The 20,368-nt window shown below is 36.3% G+C and overlaps 1 protein-coding gene across 3 annotated transcripts in view; it reads left to right on the forward strand.

Annotated features, from left to right (window-relative positions):
• GPR155 (G protein-coupled receptor 155) overlaps positions 1 to 20,368 on the forward strand; it is a 41,627-nt gene that overhangs the window by 9,832 nt on the left and 11,427 nt on the right. For 2 of the 3 annotated variants that reach the window (XM_029225678.1, XM_029225680.1), the window contains exons 3-11: positions 3,614 to 4,013; positions 6,018 to 6,183; positions 7,083 to 7,238; positions 8,602 to 8,685; positions 9,614 to 9,731; positions 13,028 to 13,112; positions 13,227 to 13,317; positions 14,606 to 14,816; positions 18,992 to 19,096. In XM_029225678.1, coding sequence (XP_029081511.1) covers positions 3,614 to 4,013; positions 6,018 to 6,183; positions 7,083 to 7,238; positions 8,602 to 8,685; positions 9,614 to 9,731; positions 13,028 to 13,112; positions 13,227 to 13,317; positions 14,606 to 14,816; positions 18,992 to 19,096 — 1,416 coding nt within the window. The remainder of the gene's footprint in view (positions 1 to 3,613; positions 4,014 to 6,017; positions 6,184 to 7,082; positions 7,239 to 8,601; positions 8,686 to 9,613; positions 9,732 to 13,027; positions 13,113 to 13,226; positions 13,318 to 14,605; positions 14,817 to 18,991; positions 19,097 to 20,368) is intronic. The other variant, XM_029225679.1, reaches the window with a different exon arrangement.

Here is a 20,368-nt window from a genome sequence, read left to right on the forward strand (position 1 = left end):
TTACAAAACACATTTTTAGTCTATGTTACAAAACACATTTTTAGTCTGTCTGAAACCTTTGACATTCATTGATGTGTTAATTCCATTCAGCAAGTATTTTCAGATTTTGCTTAGCACTCAGCTGGGACTGGGGGTTATAAAATGATACCTTCAAGGAACTTAGAATTTGTTAAGATGGCACTGATACAAAAAGTTCACAAAGTACCAGAGCCATCCAGGGAAGGAGAGATCCATGATGTAGACTGAAGACTCGGTGGAAGAAGTGGTACCTGAGACAGGCCTTAAATAGTAGGCAAGATTTGGATAAGAAAGGAGAGATTTCAAGAAGTTGGGGGATGATGAAGTTGGGGAATGATGATCGGCATGTAGAACTAGAAATTATGAACCTGGTGTTTATCCAGCATTACAGTGATATAAACTGGCTGATAGAGGCTTTGCGCTAAGGTATAGTGAGAGGTGAGCTGGATAAATAAGGAACAAATTGTGGCGACTAGATTGTGAATGTCAAAAGAAAGATTTTATATGTGGTCTTGTGGGCAGGGAGAGCTGTGGGAAAATCTTAATTTTTGAAAGTTAAGATTTAGGTGATATTGTTGGTAGCAAGTAAAATGGATAAAGGGGATGGTCAAGAAAAACCAGAAGAGTATACGTTGGTAAACAGAGTAGGTAACCCACTTTTGAGATTTTTGACTAGTGGGAGTAGCAGGAATCAAGATTCCAAGTAGGAATCAAATACAAAAGATCATGCAAAAGAAGAAAGGACTTGGTGATTGGCTAGGCCTAAATATAGACTTTTGTTCAAATTTGCATTGAGCATTTAAAACAACCCGAAGTCCATTATGTAATGGTGATTAAGTGCTACTGTACCAGGAAAGTACATTTCTGGTAAAAAGGCATTAACTTAAGAAGCGTTGTGTGCTGTAAGTTGTCAAAGGAAATACCTTATGCATTTTACTTTGGCTACTTGGGAAAATTCTTAGGCTCAGATTGAAAACACAAGGTTTTTCTAAAATATACTCTCTATTTTAAAAATTGAGGGGTGGGTATAGACACCTTTCTCTTTGAGCTAAAATATCTAGTCAGAAGTGTAGCTAACTAGAAATAGTTATCAAAAGTGCTGCTTTTTTTTTTTTACTTAAAGGATGAAACCTTATGAAACGTGAAAGAGAACCACAGAGTTATAGAGCTATATATCTAATTTGGAAATCAGTGGAAAGAATTTGTGAAATTTTATGTAATCAAATATATTTTGTTTAACATTTCAAAGATATTAGAGACCTCTGTATGTGCTTAGTTGAAAAAAAGGGAATTGAATCTTATAAAAAGTGGCTTTTAGCTAATGAGAACAAGGCATTCGAAAGGTTATATAATCTAGTTTCATAACTAACGGGACATGTGCTTGACATTAATTGAACTTATGTATCCTGAGTAAGCAAACAAATATATTTTCCTACCTGTGTCACTTTATCTTAATGTAAATTGAGAAACCTAATCTTTTTCATTTTTTCACATGATTGCCTCTCTTATGAAGCAAGTGATTGTGAGTGATTGTGGCTGTTCTTATTTTATCTGTCTTTCTCAACTTGAAATCATTTATGAATCAGGCTTTGCATATATTAAGTTGAATAATTTCAGAATTCATTGCCAAAAATGTGCCTTGAGACCAGTTTGATGCTGCAAGGCTCTAAGTTGCCCTGATCAAGCCAAGACCAGGCCACCAACCCTCACATGAACCAAGAAACTGCTAGAAGTCTGATCCAACCCATCCCATTCCAAGGAGACTCATCTCATGCAATGGTTAGGTTCTAAAGTCATCATATACAGTTGAACCTTTGAAAAATCCCTCAAATCACCCACAAGATGCAGCACACGTACTTTGTGTATATTGTACCACTTCTCATAAGTCTAATAGCCAGATTCTTCTGCAGGCATTTCTCCTCTTCAATGAACAAGTAATTAGTTGGCACTTGGGAACATGTTTCATGAAAAAGAAAAATGAAGCCTATGTTTTCCTAAGAAAGTGTAGTTGAATTTGCATTAAATGTGCATTAACATGAATTTACTGTATTCTCCTCCCAAACATTTCTTAGATCCACCTTTCCATCTCTAATTCTTCAGCATCTTCACTGGTCTTCCTTCCTGAAGGTATTCATTCCTCTCCAATGGAGGCTGCTCATTTTCTCATCGCCTGCGTACCATGTGAGCAGTGGGTAGGCAGGATTGGCATCCTCATAGCCACTGTGTACCACTGCTAAGCCATTATTCTCTCTCTTCTGTAAAAACTGCTTCTTTGAGGTTCCTGCTGCCTGGCTAAACTGCTCATCCTCGTTGCTGTCATCTGCTGACCTCACTCGTCATTCCTCCTCATTCATTGAAGACCAATATCTGGCCCACTGTCATCTTCTCTACTCCCAAGTTTTGCTTGTTATCTTGTTTAACTTTAGCATCCATGTGAACTACCCACCAAATTCTCTGCTCTCTCAGTTCCTTGACCTCCTCACCTCCAATGATGTTTTCCTGTACTCCACTTCAGCCACCAACTCCCATGGCCACATCCTGGACCAAGTCATCTGGGAAATATTAAATCCAATAGCTCAATATCTGACTTACTGTGAACTCCTAAACTTCCAGCTACACCTACTTCTTGAACTTCACAGGGACCTCCAGTCTCTAACCGCTCTGCTATCTATCTGTTAGCCATCTCCCATCTTCACTTCTTTTCCTATATAGCTTGGACTCCATCGCCTCAGTGCTCTTTTTTTTTAAACATTTTTAAAATAAATTTATTTAATTTTATTTATTTTTGGCTGCGTTGGGTCTTCGTTGCTGCACACGGGCTTTCTCCAGTTGCTGCGAGCGGGGGCTCCTCTTTGTTGCGATGCACAGGCTTCTTATTGCGGTGGCCTATCTTGTGGAGCATGGGCTCTAGGTGCGCGGGCTTCAGTAGTTGTGGCACGTGGGCTCGGTAGTTGTGGCTCACGGGCTCTAGAGCGCAGGCTCAGTAGTTGTGGCACCTGGGCTTAGTTGCTCCACAGCATGTGGGATCTTCCTGGACCAGGGCTCGAACCTGTGTCCCCTGCATTGGCAGGCGGATTCTCAACCACTGTGCCAGCAGTGAAGTCCCTCAGTGCTCATTTTTTAGTCTGTTATCTCCTCCTCTCTCCTGCGTTCTCTGTGCTCAGATTTCTGCCTCACCACTTCAATGAAACTTCTCTCAAGAGAACCAACAACCACCTTATTGCTATGACTACTTAAACATTTTGTTAGTAGATTTTTACTTTGAATTGTTTTAAGAATTCTACAATTCTGCCCCTTTATTGAGACTAGTCTTAGCCTCTAAGTAGTAACAATTAGTGGGTTTTACTAAAAATACTTTTTAAAAGTTGATTATCATTTTATAAGCTAAATGTCATTTAATATAGTGGGGTTTTTTTCCTTTTCAGCTTTATTACTAAAACATACTTTTCCAAAACTAGGGTAATGAGGTCATTCTACACTATTTAGGTTAATTTACAATATGTTATAATTAAGCATGGAAAACATTATATTCATAATTTATTAATATATTTCTGTGGTAACCATTTAAAAATCAATTTTAATTTGTATTTTGCAGTTGAAGCTTTATATCAAACGACATACCCAGAGTATCTCCAGTACATTTACTTAGTGGCGCCAATATCTCTTATGATGTTAAACCCTATAGGGTTTATCTTCTGTGAAATGCAGAGATGGAAAGACACTCCAAATGCTTCTCAAAACAAAGTGAAAATTGTGGGACTTGGACTTCTGCATGTGTTACAGAACCCAATAGTATTTATGGTTTTCATTGGCATTGCTTTCAATTTTATTCTTGATCAAAAGGTGCCTGTATATATGGAAAATTTTCTTGATGGACTTGCGAATTCTTTTTCTGGATCAGCTCTATTTTATCTTGGTCTTACAATGGTAGGAAAAATAAAGAAACTGAAGAAGTCAGCATTTGTTGTACTAATCCTTCTCATCACAGCTAAACTGTAAGTTTCACTTATTTAACTTGGGGATTGTACTTTGTGAAAGCCTTATTTCGCCCGTTCGTTGGGATATGTCTCTATTTTCTCCATTAAATAGTTTAATAGTAGTAATCCCTCCTAATTGAGTAGTTACAATTTAAAGGAAAATGTGATGTTGGTATATTGTGGAAAGTCATTTCCATGTAGGTTACTCTTTACATTTTACTGTCAGAGGATAAAGACTATTGGTTTACCTTCAGCTTTTTTTTTTTTTTTTATTTTGCTGTACGCGAGCCTCTCACTGTTGTGGCCTCTCCCATTGCGGAGCTCCGGACGCGCAGGCTCAGCGGCCATGGCTCACGGGCCCAGCCGCTCCGCGGCATGTGGGATCCTCCCGGACCGGGCACGAACCCGTGTCCCCTGCATCCATCGGCAGGCAGACTCTCAACCACTGCGCCACCAGGGAAGCCCTCCTTTCAGCTTTTATATAATTTTACTTAATATCTTACAGTGTCCTAGTTTGATCATATTTTTAAAGGAATTTTGCAGGATTTCTGAGCTTTCTAAATTTATTAAAATCCTATTGGCCATGATGAAAACAATAATTTTGAATATAAACTTCTATTTCATGAATTTGAGGGAAATATTCTAAAATTCTGAGGGTGGCTGAATATAGGTAAGTCAGTAGGAATGATTATTATTAACCATCTGATCCTAGCCTGTAAATGAAAAGTTCTTAGCTCCTTAGTTGATAGTTCCTTCAGCCTCCTTAGCTCTTTAGACGTGGAGTTATACTTCCTGGTAAAGGTGACATAATTTTACTACAAGATTATCCCAAGGCACTTGGGGCATATTTAACTATTGAATTTAGCTCTTGTATAGACAATTAAATTCATGAGACCAGTGCAATATGAAATAGTATCTATATTTTCAAAATAATAAATTCTGAAGATTACTAATAGTGGTGTCATGCTCTTGGAAATAAAGTATTATTTAGTTTTTTCGTTTAATTTTTGGCTGCACTGCATGGCATGTAGAATCTTAGTTCCCCGACCAGGGATTGAACCCACGCCCCCTGCAGTGGAAGTGTGGAGTCTTAACCACTGGACCACCAGGGAAGTCCCTTATTTAGTTTTTCACAGCAATAAAGATGGTTCTAACAATAATAGTAATACCAACCATACTTATAAGTATTTAAATATTCTCATTTTAAAAATCTTTTTTCTGGTTCTTTGATCCCTATTACATAATTTCTTCTTCTTTTAATTAAAAAAAAAACACATAAGAGTAGTTCTTTACTCCATCTGAGAGCATGTCTGTAGGTGCTGCTGTGACAATATTAACCTTGGTTTTGTTCTTTCTAAAGGAAAGCTCCATTAACTTGCTACTGTTGATATGGTCTTTCTATGGAATCCTGGAGGATTTGTTTAATAATTAACTCTTCACCAGATCTGGATTTCATTAGTTTTCTGCTCTACCTCAGTTATTTCAGTTCCCTTTGCTAAACGTTTTTTCTTTATTAAGATAAAGAGCTAATTGTAAGATACCTGTTTCTCTACTGGTTTTTGAAATCTAACTGAGTAGCATTGTTATCATTACCTGAACCATTTAAACCTCTAATCATAATAAAGGTCCACTTTTTTTTTTTCCAAGAATGAGTTTAGTAATTTTCTTGAAAAAGTTTACTCAGATTGTCAGTCTTCTTTTTTTCTTTTAACATTTCAATGAACTAATAGGGAAAGCAAGAAACAGCAGTTATAATTGCAACTTTTACAGATTTTTTGCAAGAAAATTATTCATAGAACAAAAAAAATTAGTTTTTTTCCTCCTAATTCCTGATGTTTGAAGTATTTCTAGAATATTGTTTTACTTTAAGTAGCTCCAAGTTGAATTTTTTATTCTTTCAATAAAATGATACCTTCTGGGCAGGAGAAGAATAACCTAATGCCAAGTTCACTAGAGCAATTTACTGTTTGGGGACCAGCATACTTTGATACCAAGCAAATGATGCCTTTCTTGTTTCTTCAGCCTGGTGCTGCCACTTCTGTGCCGAGAAATGGTGGAACTCTTGGATAAGGGCAACAGTGTAGTGAACCATGCAAGTGTATCGAATTATGCATTTTTGTATGGTGTCTTTCCTGTAGCTCCAGGAGTGGCTATCTTTGCAACACAGTTCAACATGGAAGTAGAGATTGTATGTATATATTACTTTCTAAGTTTGATTGTTTGGTTAGTAGAAAAATGAATTTTTAAAACACAGAAATCTACATTCTTTTATGAGAATTTGATATCTGTAAATTGCCTCATTATAAGTAAAGAGACATTATGTAACATCGTGTAACAAGTGATTTATTTAATCTGGGGTCTTTATTCAGCCATGACTTTTTTCAGTAGTCTCTTTTAGTTTCAAGTATTTTAATGCTGTAATTTTAGTTAAGCCTAAAGGTTATTTACAGAAGGGTAACTTTCAAAATTTGAGGGGAAAAAATCTGATTTATTCATTGATAATCCAACCACCAGATGCAAAATACCACATATTTAGCAATAAATAGCTAAATCAGTTAACATCAATTAGTGTCTAAGCATACTATACATGTTATCTACAGCATTAGAGCAGATGTTTTTGAAATATAACATGAAGGAACTAAATTGTTGACCAAAGCTTAGTTCCATTATTTAATCGGTAGAATGTTTGCATGGTAATTTTTCTCTTTTTGAAATTGCTTTTATTGCCCTATATTTTATGAAATAGTATGGAAGGAAACTGGTCATCAGTTTAAGTAGATCATTGATATGGTTTACTTTCTAGAATCTAGGAGATATAAACATCAGATGTGGGATTTCTAGCATTGTTATATGCAAATATAAATTGAGCATAGACTGGAAGAGAAGCCAAGGGAACTTAACTGTGTTTTCTTTTAAGAACTCTAAGAAAAGGGGAATATGGTTTTAGATAACATGCTGGATTCTGTGATGTCTCTTTACTGACTCTTGCTTTTATTTTAGAATGCCTTAATGTGCTGTGGCTAAAGTTTACGAGAATTGTTTAAGTGAGTCTGTGACTCTTCCTCAATTTGACTTCATTTTTTGCAGATAACCTCAGGGATGGTAATAAGCACATTTGTGTCTGCGCCAATCATGTACGTCTCTGCCTGGTTACTGACTTTTCCCACCATGGACCCGAAGCCATTGGCATATGCCATCCAGAATGTTAGTTTTGATATAAGTATTATCAGTCTGGTCTCCTTGGTAAGTATGTTTCAGTGTAAAAATGAATGAGAATCACAGAATGAATTTGAGAATAGCTTGGTAACAGAAAGTTAGGGAGTAAAAATATAATTTCTTATGCAATACAGAAAGCTAAAGCCTACCCATAAAATATAGTATCAGCCTTCTGAGTTTTGTCTTTCCAGTTGGGAGTTAGAGTTATATAACAGACAAGCCATGAGATTTAGTCAAACTTGGATTTGACTCCTGGCCCTGTGACAAACTAGCTGTTATTTCTCTGTGGAGTTACCTAAGCCTCTCTAAGCTTCAATTTTCTCAACTATAAAATACAGATAATAATTTAACGTATTTCCATGGTTTGTTTTAAGGATTACATGAGACAATATATGTAAAAGGCATTCTGAAAATGGTGAATTGCTACATAAATACTAGCTATTGTAGAATCATGTTGTAGGAAGGGATCTTTGGGATTAAGACCAAACATCCATTTAATGTTAATGAAACTTTTGGATATATCTAGCTCAAATTAAATACTTATACACTTGGCAACTAGAGTATCTTGTAGATTGAGTTGCCTGTTGAATTCAAACAGTATTCTGGCTGAAAATAAAAAGACAACTTTTGCTGTTAAAGGAAAGGAGATAAGGATGAATATGTATACTGGCAACAAATAAATGTGTGATTAATGTAATTTTTAAGAAATTTTCCTTCTGTTACATTTTCTTAAAAATGATGCCCGTTGATAAGAGGGCAGTTTCGTAGGGGGAGAGACAATATAAATTTTGATTGACAATGAGGTGAGAAGAAAGAAGGAAATCAAACCAGCATGCGTAGCTGACTACTGGGTATCCTTTTAAATATAAAGAATGCAGGAAAATTAATCTTAAGGTGGATGACATGTGTTGTTTGAAGTAAGACAGCCTGGAATGTAGATACCTCACGAGCCAATGTGGTGGAATCAAAAGGAAAATTCAAGATAGTGCAGTATAACTGCGTCTCCCACTAAAGCTCCTTTCCTGAAGAGTTGTCTGTGAGCCTGTGTCCCACCCCAGCCACCAAAGGTAGGGATAGTTGGAACGTGGCCCTCCCTGTTCAAGGACTAGTTCTTAAAGACTCTGTCATTTTTGGAGTTAATTTACCATAGGATCTCTCCATGCTTTCTATTTTACTTTACTTTTACTATTAGTTTACCTTAATGCCCTTTTGGGAGCTACACAAGTTAAAGTAAATAAAATATTGCAATTCCTTTTTGAACCAGGATAAGAGAATTCTTTAAAGAGGCTAATAAGTAATTAGTAAAGTAATTATAAAATAAAAGTTAGTAATTAATAAGTGATTATAAAGATTAAGAAACCTGAGTAACTTTTGAACCTCTGTGTTTAAGATCTGGTCTTTGGCTATTCTCCTTTTGAGCAAGAAGTATAAACAGCTTCCTCATATGCTTACAACTAATTTACTGATCGCTCAGGTTAGTAAACCTACAGATAATTAAAGCTGTGTTTTTCTCATTGGTTATATTACTATAGAGGAAAAAATCGCTTTGTTGGGTTTTTCCAGGTATAAAGTCAAAAGTATTTTTTTACCAAATACAATCAATTACAATTTGATTACAACTAATTTATGCCGAATTTATTAAATACTGCAGTGTGTCTTAAACTATACAAAGTTGAGGCTAATACAGTTGGCCCTCCATATCCATGGGTTCCATATCCTCAGATTCAACCAAAATGGATCGAAAATATTCAGAAAAAAAATTCCAGAAAGTTCCAAAAAGCAAAACTTGAATTTGCCATATGCCGACAGCTATTTACATAGCATTAACAGTGTATTTGGTTTTATAAGTAATCTGGAGATGACTTAAAGTATACAGGAATATATGCATAGGTTATAAGCAAATACTACAGAATTTTATATAAGGAACTTGAGCATCCTTGGATTTTGGTATCTGTTGGGGGGGCGAGGAGGTGTCCTAGAACCAATCCTCCATGGATACAGAGAGACAACTGTAATGACATTTAGTGATAATTTTGCGTTTTTTAATAGAAATAATTGAATCATTACAATTTAAACTCTCTCATAATCTTACTTTTCTAGTTAAATCTTTGCATGTCTCAAATCATAAAGGAAAGAAGTTTACATTTTCTATGTAAACCTTTTCTAAATATAAGGTTAGTATTTAGAATGTTGTCATTATCTATTTCAATTAAATAGAAAGGCTTGTTAAAGCCTCTGTATAAAAAGTTTTTTAATCATAAAACTTGAAGTTTTAGTATAACTAGAATGCAATAGTTACTCAGTAATAATTTTAAGTGAATAATTATAGTTGCTGTGAATAAAACTCATGAGTATGAGTCATATGAGTATGACTGACTGTTTTTTTATAATTTTTTCTTCAGTCTGTTGTCTGTGCTGGAATGATGATATGGCATTTTGTTAAAGAAAAAAGTTTTGTTGGACAAATTCTGGTGTTTGTTTTATTGTACAGCTCTCTCTACAGCACCTACCTGTGGACAGGTAAGTTGGATCATGAAGAGATATTTAGGTCCCCCTCTCCTCCATCACTTGAGGCCTCAGTTTCTAGTTGTCTAGTTGAAGTCTAGTAGTACAGGATTAGGGCATTCACTTGGGCAGTTACACCCACTAACATAGACGTCTGCAAAGCTGAGTTCTCTTCCCCAATCGCTCCATTTCTGCCTGGGCTCAGGTGGTTTCCAGTCACATGTCCTTTTTCTTCAGGGTCTTGGGTTCTAGGCCGCAGTCAGCACAGCTCCCCTTTGGAGCCATCAAGGGGGAAAGGCACTAGAAGCAGGTAGGGAAAGGAAAGAATGGGCAGAGAGGGATGAGGCATGTGAGGTGTGTCGCAGAGCTCACTGTTAGAATCCAACTGAACTGAATGAAAAATTCTGGCTCTGCCTTAAGCAAATGACTTAACTTTTGCGGTCTCAGTTTTCTTATCTGTAAGCCTGGATTATCACACCTTACAGAGTTATTTTGAGAATCAAATGAAATATGGATGTTTATGCCTGGTACATGGTACACTCAACAAATGTAACTATATTATTAAATAGAGGGAAGAGCAGTAATATGAGAACGAGAAGAACAAGTGAACAAAAGGGTATGGAAAGAGAAGAATACCCAGGAAGAAAAACTATTTTTCATTTCAACTGGCCCCATAAAGGATATTCAAAATGTTTTAGCACATTGCTCTTTTGAAGTATAACATTTATTTGGGTGTGTACATTCTGGTATGTTTGTGAAACATTCAGTCTGGCTGATTTGTATTCATACCACAAATGCAAACCTATAAAATGGCACATAAAAGGAAACTGTAGAATGGTAGCACTGGTTAGGAGGCAGATGTCGGGAAGTGGCTGGGGGCGGGGTGGGGGGGGCGGACAGGCCTTTGATTTCATGCCTTCAGGATCAAAGCAGGACCCATCTCAGTCAACAGCCTTTTGAAGTGAAGCGACAATGTGGCGAGGAATTACAAAATGAATTCAGTGCAAACAGGAGAAGGTTTGTGCTTTTTAAAGGCAAGTACACCTTGCAAGGCATAAGAGTTTTCACGAGCTGTCAAGTGAAAAGAGCCTGAATACTTTATTTCCAAATACAGATGAACCAACTTGATCTCTAATACTTAGGTTTATTAAGGTTAAATTTATAATGAGAATAAGAGAGCAGTATATAGATCAATCTGTCAAAAAGCCCCAAGTTTCTCTGATATCCTCTTCAAGCATGCATACCAAAATCTCTCCAAAGAAGCTGTTCTGAATTCCTTGACCTCGATGAAGAATAACCTTGAGATTATTGTGATATAACAGAATTTTAGACCTAAAAGGTCATTTTAAATCATCCTGTTCAGCCATTTTCAGTTTTACTCATTTGTAAACCATCCTCATGAATTTTGCCATATCTGCATACCACCTGTCCTTTCTTTCCACCTTAAAATTAACTCACTTTTTTTACTTTAATAAATGTAGCCATATCTCAGTAAAATCCCAGGTTTCATGTGTTAGTTAAAAATTTTTCAAGCACATGTTAAAATAAACACATAATTAGTCAAAAAATGTTCCCCCCGTGCCACCTACAGTCACCGCACTTTCGGAAACACGGGTCTAGTTTAAATCTTTCATTTTGCCAATGGAGGAAAATAAGGCCCAAAGAGTTTAACTGATTCAGGCAAGAACTCTCACAGCTTCCTCAGTGAGACATCCAGGCCTAGACTAAGCCTGTTCTTCATATGTCAATATTTTCACAAGGCAGGAATGAAATGATAAATGTTGGAATTTTAAAGAGTGCCCTCACTACTATAACACAGTTGGCGCTCTTTTGTGATTGGTTACTTGCTTCCCTGGCACTTTAAAAACCTGAAACAGAGTGTGCAAATGCATTGGGAGGAGCACTGGTATTACAGTGTCTCTTGAACTTGAGTACTGTGTGGGTCCTCTATAAAGAAAAACAATTCTCAAGGATCTCAGTGTTGATTTGTATTATTTCTAGCACAGTGTTACTTAATCTGTATAATCTTAAATCTAGGTATGAATTCCTTGTATACAGCTAATATACAATTTTAAAACCAAAGCAAATTCACAGATTAGATTTAAACAAAACTATAAGCTCAGTAACTCTAATTAGCAAAATTAATTGACATGACAAAGGATCTTATTTTGCTAATCTGAATCACAGCTTGAAATGTAAAATGCAACTCATTTTTCTCTGGGTAGGGTTTTTTTTGGTTTGGCCTGGCTCTACTTTGATGTGTGGGTTTATGACCTGGTTATCTTGCTGCTTTTCTCTTCTTCAAACTACCACAGAATGTTCATCTGGGCTATGTGTTGTGATATTATTTGGCCTTCACTTGGCTCAAACTTCAGATAAAACCAGATGTAAGCCCTGAAATAACGAGACTGTACTTTGGTTGTAAGATGGTCATCCAGATGATTATCATTGCAAATAAACCAAAAAGACTTAACATTTCTCACAGAAATTTCCAGATCCCTATGGGTCCACAGATCTGAACTTTAGAAACACTGACAGAGTTGAAGGACTTAACCTTCTGGCAGAAGGCTGGGTTTCTAGTCTTGCTGTGCCCTCTGCTGGCTGTGTAGCTTGGGCAAACCCTTGTTTACATATCTATAAAATGAAGGCATTAAAAAAAAAAAATGAAGGCATTAATTTAGAACAGTGGTCCCTTCCAACCCTAAAGTTCTAAGCTTCTATAGCTATGTAGAATTTATTAAATAAGATGTTACTTCTATAAATAATTGGGTATAAGATATAAGGAAAGCTCTTGAAATATTTGTTTAAAACATTTGTTTAAATGTTTAAAACATTTGTTTTTGTATTAACTTTATATTATATTCGTATTAAGGTCCATCATTTAGACTTGGTGAATTTTCCCAAAACAAAACCTGTATAAGAATTGCCTGTACTTTCTTAGCACCAGCAAAGTGGGGGTGTTTTTATTTTTAGAATCGTTCTGTATCCCGTTAAAAAATTTTTTTTCCAAATATACTTCGATTCCAAACACATCAGTCAAAAGAACAAAATGATTTGGGCTTTTTGAAAAAAATCTTCATGTATTAAACAAGAAGATTTCAGTAAAGAAGCAATGTAGGAGGGAAAACATGAATGATTCTGAATTAAGAAAACTTGCTTCAAAATCTTGGGAAAAGCATTTATTTAAAAGGAGCGAATTCTAGGGCAAGAACTACAGACTACTATTGAAATAAGCTTGGTTAAAGTTCCATGAAGTCTGATCAACATCAAGAGTAATCACCTATCTTTCAATCTCTATTTTTTATTCTTAGGCCTTCTAGCAATTTCTTTGCTTCTTTTGAAAAAGAGAGAAAGGGTACAAATTCCTGTTGGAATCCTCATAATATCTGGCTGGGGGTAAGTTGGTAGTTTTCTGTTTGCTTACATGTTCCCACATACACAGTTACTATTCATCCTCTCTTTTTTTCTCTCGCTCTTTTTTTCTCTCCCTCTAAACTCTTGTTATTATAGGATTCCTGCTCTCCTTGTTGGTATTCTTTTGATAGCTGGAAAACATAATGGAGACAGCATTGACTCAGCCTTCTTTTATGGAAAAGAGCAGGTGAGAAGAGTTTATTGACAGTTCTGTTCTTGAGAATGTCTCTCTTTAGCTTCTTAATGTGTTTTGCTATACTTAAATTAAAATTAATTTTGAAAGTCTATTCCAGTTTATTGCCTATCACACTGGTGATCCTATGTCACTTTGTTAACTCACACCTCAAAATGCAGTAAAGATTCTACATGTCTATAAAAAGGAAAATGAAATTGAAAAAGAAGATTTCACATGTTTAAGTCTGTTTGTAGCTGAGGATTTCCAAATATTTGAAACTTAGCTGGGTCTTCTTAAGCATACCTATGAATTATGTTCCCTTTATTGGAGGAAAGGGTGATTAATTTAAAGCCATTTAATAAGTTAGCAGTAATAATAAAAGCCAAGTTCTTGACTTTCAATTGTATCGTACATATAAATTTCAGAACAGAAAGTATTTGGGGAAAAAGTGTGCTTGAAAAGCTATTGAGTAGGAGGCTTCTGAGACCTGCTGAATCAGAAATTCCCACGGATTTGTGTGGTTTTTGTGTTTTTTTTTTAATTGAAGTATAGTTTGGTCTACAATATTACATTAGTTTCAAGTGTATAACATAGTGATTCAATATTCTTATAGATTATACTCCATTTAAAGTTATTGCAAAATAATGGCCCTATTTCCCTGTGCTGTACAATACACCCTTGTTGCTTGTCTATTTATAGGCAGTAGTTTGTATCTCTTAATTCCACATCCCTACCTTGCCCCTCCCAAAGATGTGTTTTTTAAGAACTTCCTAAAATGATTTTGATTTCTTACCCTTTTTTTCTGTTTTGTAATTTTGAATTTTATTGGATTGTTGTGAGAATAAATAAGATTATCCAGATAAATGACTTAGACTAGTGCTGGTATATAGTTAGTACACAGTAAGTATTAGCTATAGTCACTTATTTTTAGTATTATCACCATAACAAAGTTTCTAGTTGAAATACACTTGAACTGTGTACTAAAGCAAGCAAAATCTTTGAAGTAAAGAAAAAGTCTATAAGTAATCATTTAGATTACTTGTAGAGGAAACCAAGGACATGATGCATAGTGAACGAAGCATCTAGAAATCTCATTTGATTACAAGCAAACCCTAATTTCTCTTCAAGTAACTTACATTCCTTCCATACTCTTCCTCTTTTTTAAGAACTACTGTTGTAGAGCATTTATAGCTATGGAGATAACGCATTTTCAACCAAAAAAGTGCCCTTAACCTCGTCTACTAAGATTTCAAGCTGGGATTGTGAAAAGTGGCCTAACGTCTCTTTGCAACGTTGACAGATGATCATCACGGCAGTCACCCTGTTCTGCAGCATTGTGATAGCCAGCGTATCACTCATGTGTATGTACCGCACCTCCCAAGCAGGACGCTATGAAGTTTTCGACCAGGCTCAAGACCACAAAGCAGCAGAGCCTGGAAGCACTGCTTTCGAGGACAGTCCAGTGCCGATAAATGAACCTGAACCTTTTACAAGTTCTATCCCAGAAACAAGTATGATCCTTAATTATAAAGAAACTCTTACCTGCCTGTATAGCCTGTATCCTAAATGTTTTTAAGGAAACTTCCTTGAACTATCTTGAATATCACAGGTATTTATGAAATGAATTTGAATCATAGTCAATAATAGAAAGAGCTTGCAAGTTCATTTATTAGATTCTTGTTTATAAATCTTTTGTGAGGATAATCTTTTTTTAAATCCTAAGACTTCCTTGGTCCTGAGAGTTTAGAGAAGAGTAACAACTGAAGGAAGGCCCTTTCTAGGAAACTAAGCACCTGTGTCTGTTAATTTAACAACATTGTATCAGGTAAGCACCATCAATAAGATGAACTAAAGAGGATTGATTGAAGCAGGGTTAATGGTGAAAGTTGGGAGTTGGCAAACTACAGTGGGCCATCTGTTTCTGCATGTTTCAAGAGCTAAGAATAGCTTGTACATTTTTAAAGAGTTGAAGAAAAATTTTAAAAGACAAATATTTTATGACACTTGAAAGTTATATGAAATTTAAATTTCAGTGTCCATCACATGTTATTGGAACATAGCCATGCTTATTTATTTATATATTGCCTATGGATGCTTTCACGCTATATTGGTAGAGTTGAGTCGTTCAACAGAGATTCAATGGACTGCAAAGCCTAAAATATTTATTATCTGGCCCTTTATAGAAAATATTCGGCAATCCTTGGTATAAGTGAAAATATGACCCTAACCAGTGACTTTGTTAATGTGTTAACGGTTATCGGATTTGCTTCAATTCGTGAAGGGAACTCAGCAATAGAGTATGCATTTTGGATTCATTGGTGCATGTGGAGATTTCATAAACATAGACCACTGTGCTAGGAAGTGTAAATGATGGTACCTATTTTGTTTAGAGAGTGTGTGGAGTAGAGAGATGACTAATCTTAAAACTATTGGTTGTAAATAGCAATAAGTAAAGAAAGAGCAAAAATAAATCTCTTTTTAAAAAGAGATTTTAAAAAGCATTTTAACTAACTTAAAAGGAAGAAGATCCCACAAATCTTACTGTCTTACATTGCCTTCCTTCCTCTCTCCTGTCCTTCCTCCCAAACTGGAAGTAGATGGCATGGGGGTTAGAAACACGGATCTGGAGCCAGTCTGCCTGGGTTCAAATCTGACTCTACAATTTACTATTATTTGGTCTTAGGCAAGTTCTCTGTGCCTTGGTTTCCATATTTAATGCTGCTAATACCAACTACATAGGACTGTAGTTTGCCAACTAGTGATTTACATTAACCCTGCTTCAATCAGGTCTCCTTTAGTTCATTTTATTGGTGGTGCTCACTAATTTCTTTGTCAGATCCTTTGTGATTATATCATCATAATTTCATTCTTTTGAGTCCTCTTGACTATTTTCTCTTTTAAAACAGAAGTTCAAGGATTATGTGTATGCTTTCACTAAGATTTTAAAAGCCACTTTTCTGAAGTCTCGAGTACTTTTCTGATCATGCCCAGCATCCTTTGCTTCCTCGCTTTCTTTGTGTACTCTCACATTTATCCTATAAATCCATCTACTTTATGTTTTCAGACAGGGCGTAAAGACCACCACTCTCTACATCTTCTTCTCCTGCGAGGGTTTTAGAACTGGCCACCAAAGGCCTGTGAACATGTGTGGGGAGTCCTAAACTAAGTGTCTTAAGCCCAGAGACTTCTGCTACGTCTCTACTGTCCTTTAAAAATAGCAAATAAACAGTACCATAGATGTTCTTTAAATCCTGTCATCGTCATCTCTAGCAGGAAAACTGGCTTGCACCTTTTGTATAAGTAAATGGAGAGCCAGAAGACAGCTATGGCTTATCTCAATAGAAAACCTTCTGCAGTGTTTATACTTACCTCTCCTCTTATCTCACTGCTTTATAATTGCTTTATAAATTTTCAGTATAACCCACTAGAGTGTAAGTGCTGTGACTGACTTGCCCATCATTATAGCCTCAGCACCTAGCATGGTATCAGGCTTCCTATACATGTTTAGTAATATTTGTTAAATGAATGGATAGATGCATGGGTCGATAAGATGTGCCATGATTTTCTGAAGCTACCCTGAAAACTCCTGTGGCAAAGCACTTGTTTATTTGCCTATTCACCCATGTTCCTAGGAAAAAGGTTTTTAAACCTGTCTGGTTATTTTCCTTCCCTAAAGCCTGCTCTCTTCTGCTTTGCTAGTAGTATTAACACATAACACATTAGATGTCCAGCCTGGCCTCCCCAAATCTCAGTAATCCAAAGTAGTTCACTCCCTTCTGCCCCTCGCTACACATTTGTCAGAGACACATGATTTGCTTACACTCTAAGTGTGGAATTATAATCGAAAGGAAAATTAACCTATTTTAATATGAGAGCAAAGGTTCAGTTAATAAAAGAGAAGGCCATATCATCTCTCTTATATATGAAATCTTAAAAAAAAAAAAAACAAGCTCATAGATTCTGAAAACAAGATTCGTGGTTGCCAGAGTCAGGGAGTAGAGGGTAGGAAAAATGGGTGAAGGGGGTCAAAGGGTAAAATAAAAAAGTAATAAATAAGTATGGTGTATTACTGAGCAACATACAGACATACATACATAAGTGAGAAGGCTAATGGGGCACTTACACATCCTTCTTACATTTGAAGGGAAAAACTGCCATATGTGTGTGTTCCCTATACATATGTCATTGGAATGGGCTGGCTTTATATCTGTTTTCTTAACAATTTTATCTTAGTGAATTTAAGCCTTCAAATTTATGAAGGTAAGAGGGCAAGGCCAGCTGATTTCTGTATTTTCTTTTCGATTATTCTGTGGCATCGTTATCTTAAATTTAGAAAGACATTTGTAATAGCTTATTATAGATTATAGTCTTTATACTTTGAAATCTTTTTTTGTTTTGTTTTTAAGAACACTACTGAAAAATTAAAGCACATTATCAGTGAAAGGTTCAGCCTATGAATTGTTCCTTTTTAGTACATTGTTTTAATACAGTTTATCACTGAAGTTATTCTATTATAATCCATGTCAAGGAGCACCGTGTCCATATATATGAGATGTTTTAAAGGACACTGCATGCAGTTCTCTGACTATATAGAGGTAAAATTACAGCTCTATAGCAGATGTCTCAGTATGACTTGTGTAAACCAGTTTACCTATAAACCAGCAAGAGGCTTTCAGCAGTATATATCTAAAAATAAAAAAAGAATACAACTGCTTTTACTGCATCTTCTAAACTAGTAGGAAACATGTTCTTGAAAGAAGTGAGTTTTGAGCTAAACTTAGAGGAGGAGAGGGTTTGGATGATATCTATGTCAAATTAGGCCAGGAGACTCAAACATGAAGTTTGTGGAGGACAACTAGAGAATTGTCCTGAAAGAAGCGAAGGGCCTTTGTTGAATAGTGGGAGTGGTTGGATAGGGGGAGAGGGGCCGAGTCCTAGAGAGCTTTCAAATTCAGGCTAAGGAGTTTGAATTAGCTGCAGTTAGCAATAGAGCATTAGTGCATGTTTTCAAGGAGAGATGAAATCAAAGCTGTATTTTAGGAAAGTGGTCAAATTCTTATTTCCCAAAGCACAGTGGAAACTAATAAAACAGCATGGATAAAAACATTTTCCTTAAAAAAAAATTAATGAATTATGGGAATTCCCTGAGGGTCCAAAAAAGATATCAGCTGGAAAACACACAAACAAAAACATTTTCCTTGTCTCACACAAAGAAGAGACAATATGTAAAAGACTGATCCTTTGTCTGCCACTCTTTAAATGTTAGCTTCTGTACAAGCACATTTGAATCCTTTTTTTTTTTTTTTTTTTGCGGTACGCGGGCCTCCCACTGCTGTGGCCTCTCCCATTGCGGAGCACAGGCTCCGGACGCACAGGCTCGGCGGCCATGGCTCACGGGCCCAGCCGCTCCGCGGCATGTGGGATCTTCCCGGACTGGGGCACGAACCCGTGTCCCCTGCATCGGCAGGCAGATTCTCAAGCACTGCGCCACCAGGGAAGCCCCTGAATACTTTTTGATAGATACCCATACAATGTGGCTGTATGGAAAATTTGTGTTTGTGTATGAATGAGTTTGGTTTTTTTTTTTGTTTTGGGGGGTTTGGTTTGTTTTACTTGGCATCTCTTCATGCTGTCCATTCCTGTTGTGCTTGGACTCTTCCCTCACATGGTATTTTTGTCTATATAGGTTGCTGCTTCTGCTCCATGGGAAATGGTGAATTATGCTGCCCATCCACAGAACCAGTAGCAAACATAAGCACCAGTGGCTCTGTGACTCCCTCGTTTGAGGAAAGTAAGTGCCTCTGGCAGGGAGCTCAGCTCCGTGCTCTGTGACGACCTAGATGGGTGGGATGGGGTGGGTAGGAGGGAGATCCAAGAGGGAGGGGACGTATATATACATATAGCTGATTCACTTCATTGTACAGCAGAGACTAACACATCATTGTAAAGCAATTATACTCCAGTAAAAAAATAATATAAATATATATTTTAAAAAAGAAAGAAAGAAAAGTAAGTGCATCTGGGCTATGAGGATGGGCCTAAGGAACAAAAGATTCCTTATTCTTATGCCTTAAAAGAACTCTATATAGAATTTCTATAGAAGCTACTGTTTGAGAATATTCTCAAAGAAAGTACAAATAGTATAATAATTGTGCATACATAGGGTACTGATTTTTAATTTGCGTGGAAATTTTCCAATAAATTTAACCCAAGTGATAATTCCAAGAAGTTTGCCCTAAGGACCATTATTTTTTGGGGGCTCTTGTTTTAGAAGCTGAGACTTTTCCCCCACTCCATTCCCCCAGGGCCAGGACTAATTAGTTAGTGCTTAATTACATTTGGAATCCATGTGCTTTAAAATATGCCCTTTCTTATAAAATAAGAAAAATCTTTACAAGTAATAACCTTTTGGCATATAGACTAAGAGACTAAATCACATTTATGGTCTGAATTCCAAATTATTTAAGACAGCTGAATACATTTATGTGAAATTGCAGTGTACCTTCAGTTGATCATGCTTATTTTTAATCAAAGTAGAAAGGGAAACCCTAAAAAGTCCTCTTTATGATGGAGCGTACGTCAACTGTTTTGCTGTCATTATGTTTTTATATAAGAAATGTTGTGAGGATTATAAGAAATGATGTGTGCAAATCACTTAGCACAGTGAGTGGTATACAAACTAAATGCTTATTAAACATAGTAGCAGCAGCAGTAGTTGTTGTTATTATTCAGGTGGGATTTATACTTGACTGCTTTCTGCTGGCTAGGAATGAATCTTAAATAGTAGAATTCATATTTCCACAGAAAGAAGTAAAAATACATCAGATGTTGAGCCTTCACTGACTTTCAATAGGAAACCCCTCCTGGCACTCAGATACATGTGTTTCAAGTTTTGTGTGCCTCTTTTCTAAAGCTAATATTTCTTTACATCAGAATTCCCAAGGGTTTGCCTTGCTTTTTCTTCCCTATACAGTATACCTGATAGTAAAGTCCATTAGCAAACTCAACATGTGATTTGATTCAACAACCTTTTTTACCCCCCCCAAAATCCCCTTACAATTTT

Source organism: Monodon monoceros, unplaced genomic scaffold (assembly GCF_005190385.1).
Source record: "Monodon monoceros isolate NGI ecotype Baffin Bay Population unplaced genomic scaffold, NGI_Narwhal_1 Super_Scaffold_16, whole genome shotgun sequence".
Taxonomy (NCBI): domain Eukaryota; kingdom Metazoa; phylum Chordata; class Mammalia; order Artiodactyla; family Monodontidae; genus Monodon; species Monodon monoceros.